Here is a 22238-nt window from a genome sequence, read left to right on the forward strand (position 1 = left end):
TGAAACAAATATTTCTATTAGCTTTTCAAATGTAAACTTGCGCCGGTCCCCGTGGCGGAGCACATCACGCATGGATGTTTGTGAGTGTCCATTCATCAATTTCATTATATCATCACTCATCCCCATCTTCGCAAGTTAGCCAAAAGTGGCACAAAAAGCGAAGTAAAATAAAGCAAATCAATCAATCAATCAATGAAATGTAAACTTGCAACACATGTGCCTCTTGTAAAACTGTCAGTGTGCACCAAGCTTAATATCAAGAAATTGCAATTACTATTTTAAACCTTTGTTACTATTGGCTATAGAACCACGGTGGTCTAGTCGATAAGGCGTCTGACTGCCATTGCCAGGGGCAATCCTGGAGGGCAAAGGCGGCCGGACCGTGGCGCTGATCACATCACCTCCAAATTGGCCTAGATCTAGAATGTGTGAAGCCATCCCCCCACATCCCCTAAATGGGCCTTCCGTGCTATATGCACGGGGAACTTTACCTTTACCTTAATATTGGCTAGAGGAGAAGAAAAGATTCACTAATACAGAGATTTAATGCATGAAGATCATAGAACGCAAAATATATGCGATTGTAAGGCTTCTTCTTTCGTTTTCCTCACAAAAGAACTCTTTTTCAAATGTATAAATAAGCATCTAATCAACTAAATTTGTTGCACAGCTAAAAGACGACTGATCTACATGTTGCAAAATACAATAAAAATCATGAAAAATGAAAAATTAATGGAGCAAACGATATTGTTAATATTGTTTCCCTGTTTTCTTCTAGTTATTTTTAATAATTATATGTAAAGCCAATGATGCATTTTATATGTATACCAAGACCTATAAATGGATGGCACTCCCAAAGCAGAACTTTAATTCAGTGATTGGTAACTAAAAATCGATTGGTTCTTTTCCTAAAATGCACTATGCTATACTGCTGACTTTATAGTTGAAATAAATCTCCATCGACGTTTTGACTTAAAAACTTACAATCCTCCGAAAAATAAATGTATTTGACAATTTTAGAACATCCATAGTTTTATGCTTATCTGAAATTGTATTAATTTATTACCATCTATGGCATAATTTTGTTATCTTGATTTTCGTTTTCTTCCTTTTTTTTTTGATTCGCGTATGAACGTATCGTGTCTTTTAATGTATGTTCTAATTAATGTAGACTCGGACTATATTAATATATTCATTAACAGATGACAAAATTTTTATAAATATTAATTTTGTGTCTAATTTGTTTTGTGTTTCTGCCGCGATTGGTCTAATCTAATCTCTATTTGACCAGATTAATAACAGTCAGAAATTTCAATGTGCATGTTCTTACAAAGTAATGTGTAATCGTATGTCTTTGGCTACAATAATAAAGCATAATATTTCATATAAATGGTGGTGTGTCTTGCATTGTAAGAACAAATGGGAAGCTACTTTGTGAAAAACAACGGCGATGGAACTGACGCGCTGCTCCCCCCCCTCTCCTTCGACACATTATCGTTTTGCAGGCCTTGCCTCTCACCGAGTGCATCGCCGAGAGTTTAGATGATAACGCTGATGCTAGAAATTAGTTGAGAAAACCACCCGATTTCAAGAAAAAATACTTTATTCCTACAACCATTGTAGGTTTCCATACAATTGCAATCTTGTTGAGGTGGGTATGACCCAATTTGAGGACAATTGTGATGACCTCAAATGCGTTTTGGCTCTCTCTTTAATCACGTCACACTTATCTTAATGACACAAATAAGAAGCTGCAAAACCCTTAATGAATTGAAGTTACTGACGTGTGCTGTTCAGTCTATTATATGTCATTACTCTGAGATACATGCATGAAACAATTTTTACCTCTTTGCAAGCGACACAAAGTAATCCCCTTGGCCTGCTGCATTCTTCCTCAAATACAGTAATTCGTATGTAGTTCGTGTACAGTGAAACTCTTGAAAATAAACCATAAGAGTTTCCGATTAATTCCTCATGAAACGAACCCCTGAAATTGGAAATGTAGAAAGCATAGGGAAGGATGAAAGTGTGTTATTTTGCACACGCTTGCAGAAACTGAAAGTTTTGATTCCCGTTGCGTTAAGCCATGCATTGCTGTTACAGCGCATTATCAGTCTCACCGTGTGGTTCATAATACGTAATTGTATTCCTGCAAATGATTAGTTGCTCTTTTGTTTTCACGCAAAGCTGACTTTCTTCCTCTTGAATTTCAATCCCAGTTGAGCTGGGAATTTTGGACTTTGTTGCACGGTTTAATAAAAATTGGCGATGAAGAAGCGAGAAACTCCCAGTTAGCTAGTGTTAAAATTCTACCACTGAAGGAATTAGAAACTATACGTTTATATGCACTAAAAAAGCCAAAATATGCACTTAAAATATGTACTAAGAATTTTCAAAACATCCTATTTTAAGGTTATGTACATGCGAAGTAAATGTACAGTATCAGTAAATCACTGAACACAATTATAGAAATGAAAGTGTGATAAATTATGCTATTTAGTATCACCAAAAAATACTAATTTACAAATGTTTTTAGTTTCATGTAACAAAATGATTATTACATGCAATTTTTGTCTGGAAGCTTGCTCTAAAATTTACAATATTGAAATTGTAATAATGTACGTATCTTGTTGGAAACACTATGCTCTTTTCGTTACATTAATCAATATCTTATTCATTTACATTAGCATTTCAATATACTAGACGTTATTTATCAATGTTTTCAGGTAGCAGACTATTGAAATTATCAGAAAATAAGTCCGTGCATTTCGAAAATGTTCTTTCGATTTCACAAGATGCCAAGATGCCGTTTCATTTCTTGTGTTGATATCCTGATGTAAAATGGATTTTTCTGTATTCAGAATTTTCAAATAAATAAATAAATTTCAGTTGTGGAATACCCAGGCAAATCCTGGACAGGTTTCCCCTGCAACACCGAAATCACTCATCTCGGGAACTGCAAATCAACCTGCTTCTCCAATTCAGCTAATATATATATATATATATATATATATATATATATATATATATATATATATATATCAACTTCTCCTGGTACTATTTCCTTTTGTACAACATCGAAAAGAAATTGGATGGACAAAGAAGGAAAAAATCTATTCTTTGTCCGTTCAAAACTATCAACGAAATTTTACCATGTTTTTAATACTTCATTTAAGATTCAGATTAACTGCATTTTTATTCAAATTAACAACACAATCATAAATTGCACATCGTGCAAGTACAGACATACAACAATGGTCTGGATGGCCTAATGCGGTGATTCAATACTCCGGATGTGAATCCATGACCTTAACCGTCAATTCAAATGAAGCAATGCTGGGTGCGGTTCTGGTGGCGATAGAGTTTGACAAGAGATAAATGTATTATAGGCAGGTACTGAACTCTGGCAGCAAACCATCTGCACTATGAATCCGTAGTTCGCACCTACCGTAACATGGGGGTCAAACAAACCCTATTTGTCTCGTGAGATTTAATGGAAAATAATGCACAACGATAGACCAAAGAATAATAAAAGCATAATTTTTTTAAACATAAATTGTGTTGCAGGTTATATACGAGATATAATAGTGACCATTTCCCGTATCAAAACCAGGTAGGTTAATGTACTATACGCTCATAAAAACGGCATTAAATATATCAATAAGTACACAAATCCCACGGACGCTATCTCAGTTTCTATAGGACTGCCATCATTATCCTTCCAGTTACTTTAATACAGTAAAATTAGCACTTCAAATCACTACTACTTCCGTGGAGAAAATAACCAAAAAAATCATGTTTAAACCGAACCAGTATGTTGTTTGAATATTTAGCTGCCATCCATCGACAGACATAATAATCGCAAAAAATTATTGTATTTTTATTTGGGCCTCCCCGATGGCGCAGTGCCTTGTAATCAAGGGGTCCCGGGTTCGATACCCGGTGGAGGCACAGTGGTTCGGATCCCACTTAAACTGTAGGTCCAGTCCCGATCAGCCTTACTGTGCATAAAGTGGACTTAAAACAATTAATCAATGTATTTTTATTGTGTCTAATTTAAGAATAAAATGAGTTAATAGTGCAAATCTTCATCTGACCATCATTCCCTTAGTTACTACCGTCTTCTTATTTTGTACTAAATAGCAGAATGATCCTTCACTAGGTTATGCAGCAGCATTGTCCGAAAAATTAACATAACTTTATAAAAATCACAGTGTCCAGGCCTACCCAGGCAATAAATGATTTATGTTGCCAAAAATGAGAGCTCTGTTTGAGCAGGTAAATTTTCATTTCGGCAATTTTCCATTTAAGCTGACAAAAACTACTCTAAATGCCTGAAATGTATTACATGTTTAGAGCTGTTCAGCATTTATTGTCACTTCTGCAGTGCACACAGACACACTCGCAGATTTATCAAAATGTCACATTAATAGATAATCCTCAAATAACAGGACCCCAGTGTTGTCGCTGGAATTAGGAAATGTGACTGACATATCTGAAAGGTCGTTGGTTCTCTATCTTCGCAACCAGACCACCTGCAATGGTATGAGATGAGTTTTGGAATGTTCTTGACCCAACTGGTGCCCATGACCAGACGAAGTAGGCTATTTTTAAGTGCTGAAGGGGAAAATGAACCAGACAAACATGAAACGAACGATTACATGAAAATTACTCCCAATATATCCAGATTATATGCACATTAAGTTAAAATATGCACTAACGTCCCAAATATGCATTTATATGCACTATAAAACTTTGCCAGAGTAATCCACATGAAGTGAAATAGATAAATCCGTTGAGAGCATATGAATTTTCCTTAAGGAAAAAAAAATGCAAATATCCAAAAATCTGCCCTCGTTATCATTTATGCATATGTAGGAAGAGGAGGTCAACTTTGACCAGAACTGTTCACTAAGTTACATGATCGAGATTAAAGTTTATTAAGATAATTTGCTGTTCATTTTAAACAGTCCTAGAGGCAAATGCCTATCTTCACCCTCCGATCGGTATGCACAAATTTGGCAAATAATCTAAAGCCCTATCATGAACAAGTAATATTGTAAACTTTACAAACGACATGATTTGAAATTTCTCACACCATGGGGAAACATTTTGCATGTGGTCAACATGGATGTAATGCCCCAAGAAAGACGTATGTGTGTAGTTTTATACGAAATAACTAGTTGAAGACTAAAATTGGTAAACACTGTAAGTGTCACAATAATGCAAACACCGTTTATCACGTTAAACTGTGAAATGTGCCATGCTTTATAATGTGGTAAACGTTAAAAGTGGCTGGTAGCCCTCTAAGTAGTTCAAAGGGCGTGTAAAGATGTCACTAGTGTGCACATTCTTACGGGCTGATATGCGGAACGATGCAATTTCCCAACACTTTTGCTTTTGGCACTTACAACGTTTACCACTTTTAGTCCTCAGTTCTTTATGACATTAGTTCGTTAGATCAGGGATTTATCCACACACACACAACACTCCCTAACAACCTCCTCTCCAACAAAAATCCTCAACACCTATTATTTTTTACAATGGTCCAGTTTATGGTAATTTTGGCTCTAAATTTACCCTTGCCAGCCCCTCACATACCAACTCACACACACGCTACCCCAAATATGGGAAATTCCGGATTACCCTCCTGTGTTAGATGATAACAGAAGTCTGAAAACAGGAAAGATTTGTCATAAATTGCCGGAAAATATTGTCTCAGTGAATGAAGCTTCCAAAAATATAAAACCTGTAAGCGAACAGCTGCCACTGATATGTTAAAGTGAATTGGACACTTAATTTTGTAAAGTACAAGCACGAGTTTCATGTCGAAAACATGGTTTCTATGTAAAAGGAAACTGAATGTACTCACCATTCTCCTGTAAGTTGTTGTCTCTGTCTGAAGGTGGCTCAGTTGTATCCAAAGAATGGAAGTTCCTATATGAAGGACCATCTCTGTCTGTCTCGGAGCGAGTTCTTGTGGAAGGTTTTTCCTCACTTTTTCTTAGCACCCCGCTGACCCTCGGAGGGGTTGCAGAGCAGCGCGGTTCAGGCATGGTCACTGCAGACGGCAACCCCTTCTTCGGTCCCCCATCCGGGTCGACGCTGCTTTCTGGCAAGGCGTCCAGCAAGTCGGGAGGTATACGACGGACCGTCGGCAAAGACGTGACGCTCCGTGGCCTCGCCACCGGCGCAGTATCTGGGCTCGAGACGTCGGAATCAAACCCGGCCTCGCATGGGCGATCATCGGTGACTGCTCCGTGATCTGGCGTAAACGATCGCCTAGGTTTCGGCGGCGGATGCGAGGGATCGAGACGTTTTTCCCAGCGCGACTGGCGTCCCCACGAGTAAGCGACCCAGTTGTCGCTCAGGATGGCCCTCTTGGGTATGGTGGCGGCAATGTCGTCGCCGAGAGTCTTGTACTTGCTGGACTTCCCCCTCGTTGCCTTTTCGCCCTTCTGGTCATCGCCACGCTCCAAGATCGCTATGGTGTGGCGATGTTGATGGCGTTCCTTTACCTTCCGTGGCTGGGCTGTTGGAGCAGACCTTCTGGCTACCGACTTGCTGGAATCCATCCACGACGACTGCAAGAACCCTCGCTGGGTTTTCCGCCCCGTCAACTATCAAATTGTCAGTTCACCCTCCCTTACCGGATGTCCAGTTCCTGCACGATACCAACAGGTGTCTTCGGCCTCCACCCAGAAGGGAGGAAAGACGTTCCTCCTCTTCCACTCGCACGGGTCGTTCCAGGAGGTCCGATGAACCAAAACCAATGAGCTGGAAAAAAGAGGAAGAAGATCAGAGCCAGAACACACAAGCCATCAGTCACGTGACAATCAAACCAAAGAGATGTCGTGCAACAATTTCTCAAAGACTCTCCAAGTTTAAAGTTCAATTAAATATCAATACTATTTATCATGAAGTGTGTGTATTTTCATAATTAATGAAAGTAAATAAAATGGGCAAGATTGCTTTGGTGAAGAGTAAGGATCTGCAACTTTGCTCAAGCTGCTTGAAATCCAATCAGTGATTTTTGCACACACCCAAACACGCCCCTAAAATTTCCTAACAGCCCCTATTTTTTTTTTTAACAAAGGCCAAATTTATAGCGATTTTCACTATACGTTTATCCTTACACGCACTAAATATAAAGTCCCCCTGCATACACACAATGCAACATTCTGGATAAAACATTGTGTATTTAATTCCCTTGGCATGCATTCTTTATTGTTTTCTATCTGGCTATAATAAGTTGTTTTTTATTTAATCTAAAATTTAATGTAAACAGTCATCGATCCTCAAATACTCTCTTCCCTGCAAGGCCTTATGTGTGTTGTCTAACTCTAAAGCGGTGGTACAAGATGCAATTGAAAATTTGCTATCGCCGTAGAGTTAAGCAACACACATAACGCCTTGCAGGGTCCCATTTTTTTGCCGGTGTCTGTACAGAAAGAACAAAAAGAATCAGATTAGCCTATAAGCTACATGGATTTCATGTAACTATAAAATTAAACAAATGTAATACTTTTAGACCACTCATTTGGTCAAAATTTCCTAATCTAACACTCCCTTACGAAATCCCTAATCATGCCACTCCTCCACATGCTAAAGAAATATGCAAACATCATGGAAGATAATTCGTCCTTAAATTGTAAATCCCCTTTGTAAAAATTATGATATCGATATAACTGTTCGTTCATCTCCCCATGTATAACCACAGACAAACTTGTCTGCGGTATAACGATCCATTTAACACTAAACAATAAACTCCCGTGTTATTTGTATTTAGTGACTCATTATAACAAATATTCTTTAAACGAATATTACATTAAATTATTATTGTAATATAATTAAGCCTTGTTTCCATATTAAAAACACAAAGTTAATGACCAAGGTAGTTTATTAAGATATGAAAACACTTAACATGTAACGTTTCAACCCTGTATCAGGGTCTTCCTCAGACGATGAACTAAACTAAACTAAACTAAACTAAACTAAACTAAACTAAAATGATGAAATACACACACAGAAAGAATCTTTGTGTGTGTATGTATTTCATCATTTTAGTTTAGTTCTTCGTCTGAGGAAGACCCTGATACAGGGTTGAAACGTTACATGTTAAGTGTTTTTTATCTTAATAAACTTCCTTGGTCAGCAACTTAGTGTTTATAAATTATTATTTTAATCGCTTAAGGCTCGGCTGGACCTTTGGCACCCGAAAGGGCGAAGTTTAAAAAAAAATCCTCTCCATTTGAAAAACTGCTGTGATATTCCAAAATATGAAGAATTACATCAGCTTAGAATTTCATCTAGAGCATTGACGTGAATTTTCGTCTAGTTTTCTTTCACTGTTATCTAGATATTATCAATAGTTTAATAGACTTTCTTAATCACGAAACTATTGATAATATCTAGACAACAGTGAAAGAAAAGTACACGAAAATTCACGTCAATGCTCTAGAAGCTATTCTAAGCTGATATAATTTTTCATATTTTGGAATATCACAGCAGTTTCTCAAATGGAGAGGATTTTTTTTAAAAAATTAGCCCATTCGGGTGCCAAAGGTTCAGCTGAGCCTTAACTGTACGGACACACCTGCAGTGACTTTAATATCGGCGGGAAATCTTGGCCGGAATTTAACTTTATTATTTTATCATAGTGGTACCGTGTGTTCAAGTTGCAGCAGATCTCGCTGTTTGTGTGTGGTAGTGGAAGTCACAAAAGTAAACTGAGCAGCAGCTACAGTTAATTGCATAAGTAAGAATAATTAATTAAACGAAAGATTAACTGGGGCAGTGAAGGGATCTAATATTATTTTTAACGGTTGAAGTTAAAAAAAAGTTGAATAATATTTATATCATTGCTGTACTTTATGGAACAAGTGAGAAAAGGCGACTGGAAGCTTCGGAAATGTGGTTATGGAGGCGAATGGAACGGGTGAAATGGACAGAAAAAGTGAGAAATGAAACAGTGCTAGAAAGAGTTGGGGAAAAGAGATCAATGCTGGAGATAATCATGAAGAGAGAAATAAATTTGTTGGGCCACTGGATGAGAAGAAACTGCTATTGAAGGAATGATCCGGAGAAGAGGAAGATTCCAAATGATTGACACCAAAACGAATGGGTCCTACGCTGCTACAAAGCGAAGGACTGAAGATCGAACAGCATGGAGGTTGCAAGGAAAGACTTGCCCCTGGGCAGAAAACAATAAATGAATGAATGTGGATCCACCTTAAACATCAGGTACACCCAACGACAAAATATATAGTAGGCGAATTGTCGATCACCATTTTCATTCTGCCTGTTTTCGACAATGAAATACATTAATTGAAATGAAAACGTTAATAAGCAGAAGATAACATCTGTTTCACATCAACAGAATTCCGTGTTTCAAAACAACACAGGAAGTAGAATAAAAAACAAATTAAACTAATGATGGACAATTTGCCCACAATCATCTTTCCCGTTGACTGCAGAGTCCCGCTAAGTCTATGACAATAAAGTACACTTAACAACATTTACAGAAATGTAAATATGTGAAGTATAGAGATATTTACTGTTAGATAATGGCAAAATCTAGTTGGTTTTTCTAAACTGTTTCAATATTGAAATAGACATTCCTTATTGTGGTTTTGTATGACATTACTTACCTATATCGAACAAACTGTGGTATATAACCGCCAAATCAAGCTATAAAACAAGCAAATTGCAATGTTTTGAAACTGTCCAATTCAATCTTTCAACACACCACCATTGTTAAGAGAATTATCCAACAAAAGACGCAAAAATACAGTAATTCCTCTACTGAAATATCTGGAATGAAACTTCAGACAAATTCACACCTTTAGTGTTATCGTTACACTGAAACACAGATTTTTTCTTCTTTCTGAATCATCACAGAATCAACGCAACACCCACAAACACAGAAAGCTCAACACCACTGCAAGGCTCGAGAACACTGCACTCTTTTCGTGTATAGTCTGGCAATTCGGTCATAAATGTGGAATAACAACCGTCCTTAAACGAAACATTTACGGAAGGAGTTGTTTGGTTGATGAAATTCCTTTGTGTTTACGCCGCTCATCCATTGTTTCGAAACCAAGCATTAAACGTGGGAATGGTTTTCAAAAAATAATTTCCATATGTTTACAATTCCAGGGATTCCATTGGCGCGAGCACAAGGTCGCTCATCCGTGCACTTTGCCAAAGTGTGCGATTTGAGTTATTTTGCATGTAAACTATAAAAAAAATTGACTGGAGAAACAATGCTACCGTCCAGCTACCGTAAAAACACTGTTTATGAAACAATATTACATATATACATAATTACATAATTACCCTAATCAGTGGCGGCGATTGGGTTCCAGAACTATGGGGGCAAGGTGCGAAAAGGGGTGGGGGTGGGGTAAGGACAGTTTACTTTCCCATGGTACATCAGGTTTAGCATAGTGCGGGGGATAAAGTGGCAAAAAGTGGGGGGCACTTCCCTTCACACTTTTTGGCACTTTTGACCTTGCACTATGCCAAACCTGATGTACCAAAGGAAAGTAAACTATTCTTGCCCCCCTCCCCAGTTTTGGAAGCCAATCGTCACCACTAATAGTGTATAGTGGTCGGAAATTGATTATTTTTTTTTCTGAGCCTTGAAAACAATGCTAAACCTGATATCAGTCAGTTTCCTTTCAGCTAGAATAATAAAACATTGTATTTATTTTGCATGTTTTGCCTTTTTTTGTTTATTAGGTCATTTCGTAGTATTTTTTGTCGTTTTGTTGCATTTTTCTTCATTTTGGAAGTTTATTTTTTTTGTCCTCTGTTGTTTCGTGAATTTTAAATACATTTGCTAGCACAACTTACATGTTTAAATTTCATGATACGGACATTTTAGCAAGTTCGCCATTAATCAAGAATACTGTCAATGGAAAAGCACAATATTATTTTTAACTGTGCTAATTTTCTTTTTCTATAGCAAACTTAAAAACTTGGTGCGAAGCGTAGTTCGAGGTCCACTTGCTGGAAACTATTATCACTTTAATCTGTGATGTTAAAGTATAATTAGTTACAACATAAAACATACATAATCTGATGCGCACGAAATACAACTGTATTTTCAGATGCTGGCCGACTACTGCATCGTGCAAGGCCTACTTTAAATGGAGGTGAATGACTTGAACACCAAAACTTTAATGTGTATTTTATGTAACCTTGAAATAAATCTAAAGAAAACTAAATCAGCACTTAATTGAATTTTTCCCTTTGCTTTCCCTGGGTGGCTACTCTAAGGCTATGATAAAATTGAAGTATAATTCCCTGTTTTCAAGGTGAATTTTCCAAAAATTCAAGGCTACAAGCATATGTTTATTTCTATTTGAACTTACGTTATTACCGCCTCTCACCACACACACACAAACACACACAAATATATTAATAATATAATAATATAAGGGGTGTGTCTGATTCCGATGCACCCAAAAATTCTAATTCAATTAAATTAAACGGTATATATTGTATATATGTGTGTGTATATATATATATATATATATATATATATATATATATATATATATATATATATATACAGGGTTAGTCAAAAGTATCGTGACAGGCCAGTAATAACGAGACAGGTAGACGGAGGAAAATCACATGTTGCAAGTGGGTATTGGTGCGGAAACTGCAATGAATGGGGGTGTGACCATCATGGCAGCCATCTTGGATTCCGCCATATTGGATATCACGCAGTATTTTCAAATGGAAAGGGGTATGTATGACACATCAATTTAGGCTAGAATCGTCCCACAAACTACAATCCGAACTCATTTTGGACCTATCGCCATTCGTGGAAGAGATAGGGTGTGCTATGTTTGTCTGCAAAAGATGATATTTGTCTGAAATAATTGTTTACTGTATTCCTGTGGGTAACTGTACACTGCAAATTACAGAGAGCATGAACAAGAAAACATGACATTGACTTACAGAGTGCCTCAAAGTAAGTGCTGAAACTGCTTGCCATCGACTGTCTGACAATATGCCAACCGATCGTAAAAACTGCAAAGTGCAAGTTGTAGCATATCCCGAGAAAGTCCTCTTGTTTCGTCCACAGTGGGATTCCGTAGATCATTCAGGATGTGTAGTTGGGTGCGATACACTTTGTCCTTCATGTGTCCCCATAGAAAGAAATCCAGGGGTGATAGATCGGAATATCGGTTTTCCTCAGTTCCCCCAGGTGAATGCTGGGATGGTACCTTACTTCGAGGCCGTAACTTCTACTTCTCTTAGTTTCTTCCTTTCCTGCCCCTAGTTCTTTTCCCGGGTTGTTTTGATAGTTTGTTGGAAACAACATAATATCGCAAATTACCGAATTAAAGAATGCCAGTCTAAACAATCCTTCCTTACAACAGACTAACATACTCTTTTGTAACTAACAATCAGATTCGACGAATTAAGAGCATCAGGTAGGTATTTGTTTTTCTTTCCCTTCCACGGACAGTTGTGTCCGCGTCAGTGGTCAAAATGTAACTCAGTGAACGAGAACGTATTACGTTATTAATGATGCGTGGCTATGGAGATCGCAAGAGATCGTATACAGAGGTGCCACAGTTATTTAATGCTACATTCCCTTAACGTAACCCAATTTTGAAGCCAACCGTCGAAATAACCATTCGACGTTTTGCAGCAAGTGGAAGCGTTAAAGACCGTGTGCGATCAGGAATTCCGAAATCGTGTAGCAACAAAGCAGTTTCTATGGATGTGTTACTATCTTTTGTGGAAAATCCGCATACATCGACAACCAGCGTTACCAACACGCTGGACATTTCCCAGAGTTCAGTACAACGAACTTTAGTGGGCAGTAAGTTTAAAACCTACAAAGTGAGTTTAGTGCACGAACTGACGGAAGATGACTCTGATCGCCGTATTGAATTTTGAGAAGTAATGATGCGAAATATCGATAATCATATTGACATTGTATTCTCTGATGAAGCAAAATTTATGTTAAACGGACAGGTGAACTGACATACCTGACACTATTGGAGCGATGAAAACCCACATTGGATGATGGAACATCATACCCAGTATCCACAAAAACTGAATGTTTGAGTAGAAATGATTGGAGGCATCATTCTTGGCCCTTTCTTCATTGACGGCAATCTGACAGGTGAGAAGTATTTGACAATGCGTCGTGAACAGATTGTCCCTGCCATCCAAGTGTCCACACAGAACTTGAATCGTGTTTGGTTCCCACAGGACGGTGCGTCGCCACACTATGGACGGGATGTTCGACAATACTTACATGAAACCATTCCACAACAATGGATTGAAAGACGAGGTATGATCGAATGGCCTGCAAGATCTCCCGATCTATCACCCCTGGATTTCTTTCTATGGGGACACATGAAGGACAAAGTGTATCGCACCCAACTACACATACTGAATGATCTACGGAATCCCACTGTGGACGAAACAAGAGGACTTTCTCGGGATATGCTACAACTTGCACTTTGCAGTTTTTACGATCGGTTGGCATATTGTCAGACAGTCGATGGCAAGCAGTTTCAGCACTTACTTTGAGGCACTCTGTAAGTCAATGTCATGTTTTCTTGTTCATGCTCTCTGTAATTTGCAGTGTACAGTTACCCACAGGAATACAGTAAACAATTATTTCAGACAAATATCATCTTTTGCAGTCAAATAGCACACCCTATCTCTTTCACGAATGGCGATAGGTCCATAATGAGTTCGGATTGTAGTTTGTGGGACGATTCTAGCCTAAATTGATGTCATACATACACCCCTTTCCACTTGAAAATATTGCGTGATATCCAATATGGCGGAATCCAAGATGGCTGCCATGATGGTCACACCCCCATTCAATGCAGTTTCCGCACCAATACCCACTTGCAGCATGTGATTTTCCTCCGTCGACGCGTCTCGTTATTACTGGCCTGTCCCGATACTTTTGACTAACCCTGTATATACACACACTCAAAATACCGAACACAAGTCACAAATGTTACGGTTTATATTCTAATCTACGAAAATTGTTAATTGTATAAGAATTTCAGACTAAAATTTACCTAATCATCTTCATCATTACCTAATCTTGTCTTCCGTCTGTCAGACATTGTTCTGCAAAGAACAGTAACAAAGTAAACGGATTGAGAGAATCCTGTTTTATTTTTAACGTAACTTTTTTTTCCTTCCCCGATAAATATAAAAGCTAAACTGTGAAAAACTTGCTTCAATGCATTTATAAATACGTATAAATTCAATGGCACTTAGATTAACTAAAGTTGCAATTTTTCACGTCTCCGAAGAAAAAATCAAGCAGAATTCACGCATACTTCAAAGAGCCAATAATTCACGCAGAATTCCAGGAATTCAAGGAATTCCCGGTGAGTAGCCACCCTGTTCCCTTCCCACCATATATTCTCTTTCAATTTATGAAAAATCAAGCTCTATTATTTACTTTATGTAAACTTGAAATAAAAATAAAGGCAACTAAATCAGCACTAAATTGAATTGTTCCCTTTGCTTGCCTTCCCACCATATATTACCATATATTTATTCTCTTGTAATTTATGAAAAAATCAAGCTCTACGATTTATTTTATGTAACCTTGAAATAAAAATAAAGAAAACTAAATCAGCACTTAATTGAATTTTTCCATTTGCTTCCCTTTCCACCATAAATTCTCTTGTAATTTATGAAAAAATCAAGCTTTTATTTTAAGACCAAAATTATTATCAGGTTATTATTTAATAATTTTAAGGTAGGGCATTTTTTTAGATTTTTTAGGTCACCAACTTCCGAGCGTTAATCATTATTTGTCTTTACACATCATAAAATATTAAAATTCAATAAAAACAGTTGGATTTCGTTTTTGAAAATGAACAGGCAGACTGTTAAATTTTAACGGTAAATTTTGTGAATGTAAGTATATTTTAATCGCTATGTTCTAGTATTAGGAAGTAAGGAGTTACTTTCAATGAAACTAAGAAACAGTTACTGCCTCCCCGATGGCGCAGTGGTAGCGCCGTAGCCTTGTAATCAAGGTGTCCCGGGTTCGATACCCGGTGGAAACACATAGTGGTTTGGATCACTTTAAACTGTGGGTGCAGTCCCGATTAGTCTTACTGTGCATAAAGTGTACTTAAAACACTCAATCAAGAAACAGTTACTTTCTTGTAGTAACGATAACTGTAACATAGTTAGGCGTATATTTTTCAGGTGAACAGTAACGAAATTAATACTTACTTTTACAGTTATTTATTTTTTGTATGGTCCTACAGTAAGCGAACAAAATTATTATCCTAAAGTAAGAAATGCAATTTCAGTCTTCAAATATGCCAGCAAATGTTTTGCAGCACGCAATTTTTTGAAGTATAAAGATTTAGTTTCACTTTTCTCAGCTCAACATTTTCATATTTACACATATGATGTTTATTCGAATTTAACGAAAATGAATGTTAAATTTAGATAAACATACACGAACACGCGTCAATAAAGAACAATCCTCTACAGTTCCTTATCAGGAATAAAGTAACTATGGTGGAAGTAGCTTATATCTTGTCCAGGCTCATCTTTATCTTCGCGATTAGCCAAAAGCGGAGGAAAAGCGAAGTAAAATAAACCAAATGGATCAAAGTTCTATGTACGAGTGCATGCAAAAAATGAGTAGCCGCGCAATTTTTTTAAAAAAAATTATGAATAAAAACTTTTGTTAGAAAATTTATGTTCCTCTAATTTATTGATTGATTGATTGAATTGGTGTTTTAAGTCCACTTTATGTACAGTAAGGCTAATTGGGACAAAGTGGGATCGGAGCCACTATGTGCTTATACCGGGTATCGCACCCGGGACCCCTTGATTACAAGGCGACCACTGCGCCATCGGGGGTAGCATTGTCTCTCTAATTCAGTAGATATCCTTAGAGAATGGCATGTTTCTACAATTCGATTCTCTTAATCCAGGAGCCGATACGCAGAATAAAATACTATCGATACTAGAACTACAGTATTTGTCAGCGTATAAGATGCACTTTTTCCTTTCCTCAAACGTCGATACTCAGTCTTTGATTATCTTCCTTCATAACATCAGTAAGAAAGAAAAGGTCCTAGCATTTCACAAGTTTGAGAATGGGTAAAAGCTTCGTGGGATGCTGTGAAAACAAAGACAGTGGTGAAGTCACTTAAGAAGTGTGGCATTAGTAATGCACTGAATGCTACAGAGAATAATTTGTTGCATGAGAGCTCGGAGTCTGATATAGAAGAGGTTTCAATCAGGGTTGTTAAAGGTCCGGGAATTTTAAATAAATTCAATTCCGGTCCAGGGGAGAAAATCAGGAAGCGTAAATGTGTTCTGGACCGTAAAGAACATCTTTATCTGTAAAGTATTTGAATTCGTTCCAGGAACCTTTTTTACCGGATCACTTTAAATACGGTCCAGGAACATTTTTCCCGGCTCAATTTAAATACTGTCCAGGAATATTTTCTTTAGGCTCAATTTCAATACGGTCCAGGAACCTTTTTTTCTGGATCAAGTTAAATATTGTCCAGCAACCTTTTCTAAATAAAACAATACGCAACTTGGACCGAACTTAAATTGTGCTAGAAAAAAGGTTCCGGACCTACAGCGGAACCCAATTGAACCCATTAGAATTTGCGGATTTCTAGACCTTTAACAACTCTAGTTTCAATTGACTCTTCATTTAGCTCTGGAGATGAATGTCTGGGTTTGACGAAGATTTAAATGTATTCTCCCCTTCCCCTAGTTACATTAGGTAAGTTGTTTGTCGAGAGTAGACGTACATGTTACTTGATATTTGGCATAGTGTAAATAAATTATAATATTCAGTGATAATGCTTTTTCCTCAAGAAAAGGGGGTACGTTTAATACGCCGGTGCGTCTTATATGTCTCAGTGTGACATGCATTTCCTGGTAATCGTTGTAAAAGGAGCTAGATATTTCCTCTGAGTTACTTAGGCTGCCTTCAGGGTTTCACGATGTTACGAACTAAGTAAGAGAGCTAACGGTTTGGTCCGGGTCTGAAGGAACCAAATTGGTAGCAGTTTGAAAGTAAAATAGAGAAATGGGTAAATAAAATGAAGGAATTAGACTACAGGGTGTGAAAACTAATGAAGAAAATTACCAAATACTTGAATAGTAATAAAGGAGGTGTGATTTTTCTGTTTAAAAGAGTCAAGTGATATCCTCAGACCCTTTGGATTTGTCTCATCGCCGTTGATTTAGGCAACACACATAACGCATTGCAGTGATCCCAGTATTTCAGGATATAGGTGTTCCATTTATATTGCCTGTGACTGTACATGCATATACAAATGTACATATATTCAATAGCTAACATGGTGGTCAAAAGTTCTAAAGTTCAAAAGTTCTACTACTAGAGGTGTTGAAGGTGAGAAGAATGGACACAGTAACAAACGAAGATACTCTGAGACGGGCACATAACAAGATCGCCCAAGAAGATGCAGGATGCAAGGACGTATTTAGGGAGGGTTCCAGGGGGTCCACCCCCTCCGAAAGACTAACCAAGTCCAAAATTAAATAAGGAAAATATCTATTTCTTTGGAAGGACAGCTGTCTTTATACAAATGTTAGTTATCGTAACACAAAGCTAGATAAAGATTACATGACTTTCTTTATCTGTTCATGCAATAATAACAATAATAATAATTATTATTTTGCCTATTTAAATATCAATTTTATTATTATTTGAATCTTATTAATCTATGATTATAAACGTTATTATTGTTACTTTATTTTTTTATCATTATTATTTTTGACATGTGTGACACTTGGTTCTGACCCGTCCCCCAATTTGAAACTAGATAGCTACGTGCCTGGCAGGATGGTAGGTCATATTGTGAGACATGAGCGAATAATGAAAACGTATTTTGAAGTAAGAATATAAAGGGAAATGGCTCAGGAAGGAGTGTGCGAAAGTAATCGCTGAAGAGGTGAATTGTGAAAGCAACGAAGAAATAAAGAATATATAGAGAGAAATGAAGACTGTTAGAAAGTAAGAACAACATAATACAGGGTGAGCCTATAAGAGATAGACAGATTAAACGCTTTATAAATCGAAGACTGTTTATCAGGAAGTATTTTGTACTGTAGAGGAAGTCTTCAAATTTACGATCTCCACTTTTCGTTTGTTTTCCTGACGTCAGCATCGCGTGAGCGCCCTTGACGTCAGTCGAGCAATATGGCCGATAGACAGGTAGAAAAGACTTTGTGTGTGCTTGCAAAAACATATTATGTTACTTTCGTACAGCGTCGTTTTAGAACACGGTATGGCAAACAACCGCCCACAAGGCAATCCATCTAGGATTGGAGGAATAAATTTGTGGAAACTGATTGTGTGTGAAGGTAAAATTTCGTGTTTGGGGAGAACAGGACTATTAGTGCAGTCACATTAGACGATTTCTTTCGAAATAAAGGAACTAATTCATAACAAGCTGAAATTTGGTATGTAGCGTCTTTATAGCATTAATAACAACATACCAAAAGTCCCCGGCGATCACCCGTACGATAAGTCCGCCATATTGAAAAATGGCAGCCAATAAAATTTTTCACGAAATAAGGAAAGTATAATTGATAACAAGCTGAAATTTAGTATATAACATCTTAGTAACATTAATAACAACATACCCAAAGTCCCCGGCGATCACCCGTACGCTAAGGCCGCCATATTGAAAAATGGCGAACAACGAAAGTTCTCAGGAAATGAGGGAACTATAATTCATAACAAGCTGTAGTTTGGTGCGTAGCTTCCTTATAACATTAATAATAACATATCAAAAGGTTCCGGCGATCACCCAGCCGCTAAGTCCGCCATATTGAAAAATGGCGGATAAATTCAAGTTTTCACTAAATAAAGAACTATTTGACAATAGCTTGCTGTTTGATACATATCTTTCTTATAACACTAGTAACATCAAATACAACATGTTAAGTTTTCTGCAGATCATTGACATGGTAAGTAACGGCCCAATATTGGAAGCACAGCGGATAATTTCAGTATCTCGCATGAGAATGGAATTTACTTGTAACAGAATGGAATTTGGCAAATGTGTTTCGTATGTAAGATATGACAACATTCTGTAATATTTGCCGTCTCATCAGGCGGGCTATTGTTTTCACGTGTCTCGGTCTGTTCACAAACTAAATCAGATATCGTAATTTCTCCTGTAGGCAGTAGCGTACGCAGGATTTCATCAAGGGTGGGTTATTTCGAAAACTTTCTACAAATTCACATTACCATTGTTTTATTATACTTCAATTAATTAATAATACTTACAATTAATTAATTAGTTTAATTACTACTAATAACACTACTAATGCATCTGCTGTTACTACTTATATCACTACTATTATTAAGCAGTAGAGATCTACATAAATATATTTATGAAAGCAATAGAACAAAATTACATTTTTTTTGTTTCTTTGTTACGAAATAATTGTCTATACAACTGTTATTTGTATATGATAGGTGAGACATTCTAAGTGTGAAGAAAATCCATAAAAACAAGCAAATATATTAACTTTATTCGCGGTGGGCTAGTCTGACAACCTCGTGGAAGATCCGGGTTCGATTCCCGGAATTGGTTGGAATTTATCCGCACCCAGCCTCATATCAATGAGTACCTGAGAGCAACCCTGGGGATAAAGGCTGCCGGAGCATGGTGCTGATCACATCCCCTGCAAAATGGCCGAGATCGAGAATGTGTGGGCCCCAGCACACCACTACATGTGCCTTCATGGCACGGTGCTATATGCACGGGGAAATTTACAATACCTTTACCTATGGAATTCACCCAGGATGATGATGAGGCGCGAGAACACATGTTGCTAAATTCCACTGAGTCTATGTTTTCGTTCAAAAGTAAGTGTATAGACATTCCAACACATTTATCAATTCTAGGTGATTCACAAAGCACTTCTTCAACATTATTTAATGATGTGGATGTAGACTCAGCATCACCTGAGAGTTCACAAAGGGATGCAAAATCAGTACCGGGAAGAACGTTTGCAATAAGGTCGGCACACTGCGACGAAGCAAGGAATTTTCACAATTCTCGCGAGAGACTGCGCGACTTTTTGCAAAAGAATTGCAAAATTGAACTTTGTGGCCGCTTACATTGTGTTTGGAATGTTGATTTTCTCCATGCTGCATTGGAATAATAATTCAAATTATTATTATTAGTATTATTATTACTGTCGCAGATCTTTGACTGTGATAATTAGCCATTTTTATTTTTTCTACAACATTTTCCATAATGTTTAAAAAGCTCAAGCGGGGGTTAAACCCGGTAACCCCTCTTGCGTACGCCACTGCCTGTAGGTAACACCTGTATGTAATGCACACCATAAAGACATATCTGAATCAAAGAGTTCGTCGCTTGTATCGTTCTCATGTTGTTCATGGACGTCTTCACCATTGTCTTCTCTGGAAACACTGAAAACAGGAATTCGTACAGGAAACACCTTGGCAAGGGACATCCGAAGCCTGCCTGCATGCAAATACATTCTCCATCACAGGTTTTGGTACATCCTCATGAAATTCAATTCAGAATATAGTTTGGAGTAGGTGGTATTAAATTAGTGACAGCGACTATAACTTGATCTTCTAGTTTCAAGTGCCAGGCGATTTTCTCGCCAGTCAAATTAATTTCTAAGAAATAACAGAAGCAAGTCCAATCGTATTTCTCCCCTTTCTTCATAGTTAGTAGAGGCAAGCGTCTCTCTGTAAAACTTTCCCCTGATGACATTGACACCCTAATCGTTCTATCTGCCACTGGATTAGAGGTTCAAAGGTACCGATTTGCTTTGATATTCTCACTGCCTTCACTCACTCAGAACATAATGTGTTTCTCTCTGTTGTTTTTTTTTTTATATGGAATCTGGGCATTTACAGTTCAGCAGATTTGCAAATCCATCTTTCTCAGTTTAAGAACCACGTTTTATTCCTTCATTCAGCCAGTGGATTCGGAAATAGAAAGTCTTTATAATAAAGAAAGTCAAAACAAATCTTACTTATGGGAACACTTGTCAATTTTCAATGACAATTCGGCAATGCCAGATGCAATTACAAAACCTCTAGAACTCTTCCTCTTAGCCTTTTATGGTGCGTCCGAACAGTTAGTCTCTCAATAACTTCAGATAAAATTTGTAGCAAAAAAGGAGTCAAGATTGAAATCCTATTCCAAACTATATTCTGATTTTAATTTCATGAGGATGTACCAAAAACTGTGATGGAGAATGTATTTTCATGCAGGCAGGCTTCGGATGTCCCTTGCCAAGGTGTTTCCTGTACGAATTCCTGTTTTCAGTGTTTCCAGAGAAGACAATGGTGAAGACATCCATGAACAACATGACAACGATACAAGCGACGAACTCTTTGATTCAGATATATCTTTTATGGTGTGTTACCTACAGGTGTGCATTACGATAGTGACAATCTGATTTAGTTTGTGAACAGAACGAGACACGTGAAAACAATAGCCCACCTGATGAGACGAAATATATTACAGAATGTTGTCATACCTTACATACGAAACACATTTGCCAAATTCCATTCTGTTACAAGTCAATTCCATTCTCATGCAGGGCCGGTGCTAGTCATTCTGCCGCCCTGGGCGGTGGCGGCAGATACCGCTCCCTTTCGAACGGTCCCCCCGTCATTATCCAGCAACGGGAAATTCAAAATCAAACTATAAAATAAATAATGAAACTCGACCACAGTTAAACTTTTAAAAATGCGACACTAATTTTATATTATTATTATATTTTATGAAAACACACACTCTCTCTCTTTCTCTCTCTCTTAAACGTATCTTAAATGTAACAAGTATTAGGAAAGGAATGAAGGCTTGACTTCATATGTTTACCGTTGTAGGTCTGTGATATATGATTGGATTTTTAAAATAATTAGAGTCATTCGGGGTGAAGTCGGTAGTGGGGCGAAGTCGGTAACGCGAAGCGTATGGAGAACTAGCAACATCACAGTGTATTGAGGGACTGAACGAACTCTTGTTTTGGCACCAGTTAGTCATACTCTGTCAGCCAGAGAGGAAACGAGGAACGAAGAACGCACAGCAAGCAAACCACGAGGCTTTCTTGTTTTGAAGGTGTCTCATTCGCGCTCTTTGTCACCTCGCTTATAAATTTCCAACTTGATAACCTAAGGCGTAGAATGTGTTTCGTTAACTATTCTGGTT

The 22238-nt window shown here is 37.5% G+C and overlaps 1 protein-coding gene across 2 annotated transcripts in view; it reads right to left on the reverse strand.

Annotated features, from left to right (window-relative positions):
- LOC146004251 (heat shock 70 kDa protein 12A-like) overlaps nt 1–6621 on the reverse strand; it is a 186041-nt gene extending 179420 nt beyond the window's left edge. For both annotated transcript variants that reach the window (XM_083142932.1, XM_083142931.1), the window contains exon 1: nt 5873–6621. In XM_083142932.1, the coding sequence (XP_082999058.1) occupies nt 5873–6575 (703 nt within the window). In that variant the 5' untranslated portion in view covers nt 6576–6621. The remainder of the gene's footprint in view (nt 1–5872) is intronic.
- Nucleotides 6622–22238: the final 15617 nt, after the last annotated feature.

The sequence above is a fragment of the Lepisma saccharinum genome, chromosome 21 (assembly GCF_977018435.1).
Source record: "Lepisma saccharinum chromosome 21, izLepSacc3.1, whole genome shotgun sequence".
Taxonomy (NCBI): Eukaryota; Metazoa; Arthropoda; class Insecta; order Zygentoma; family Lepismatidae; genus Lepisma; species Lepisma saccharinum.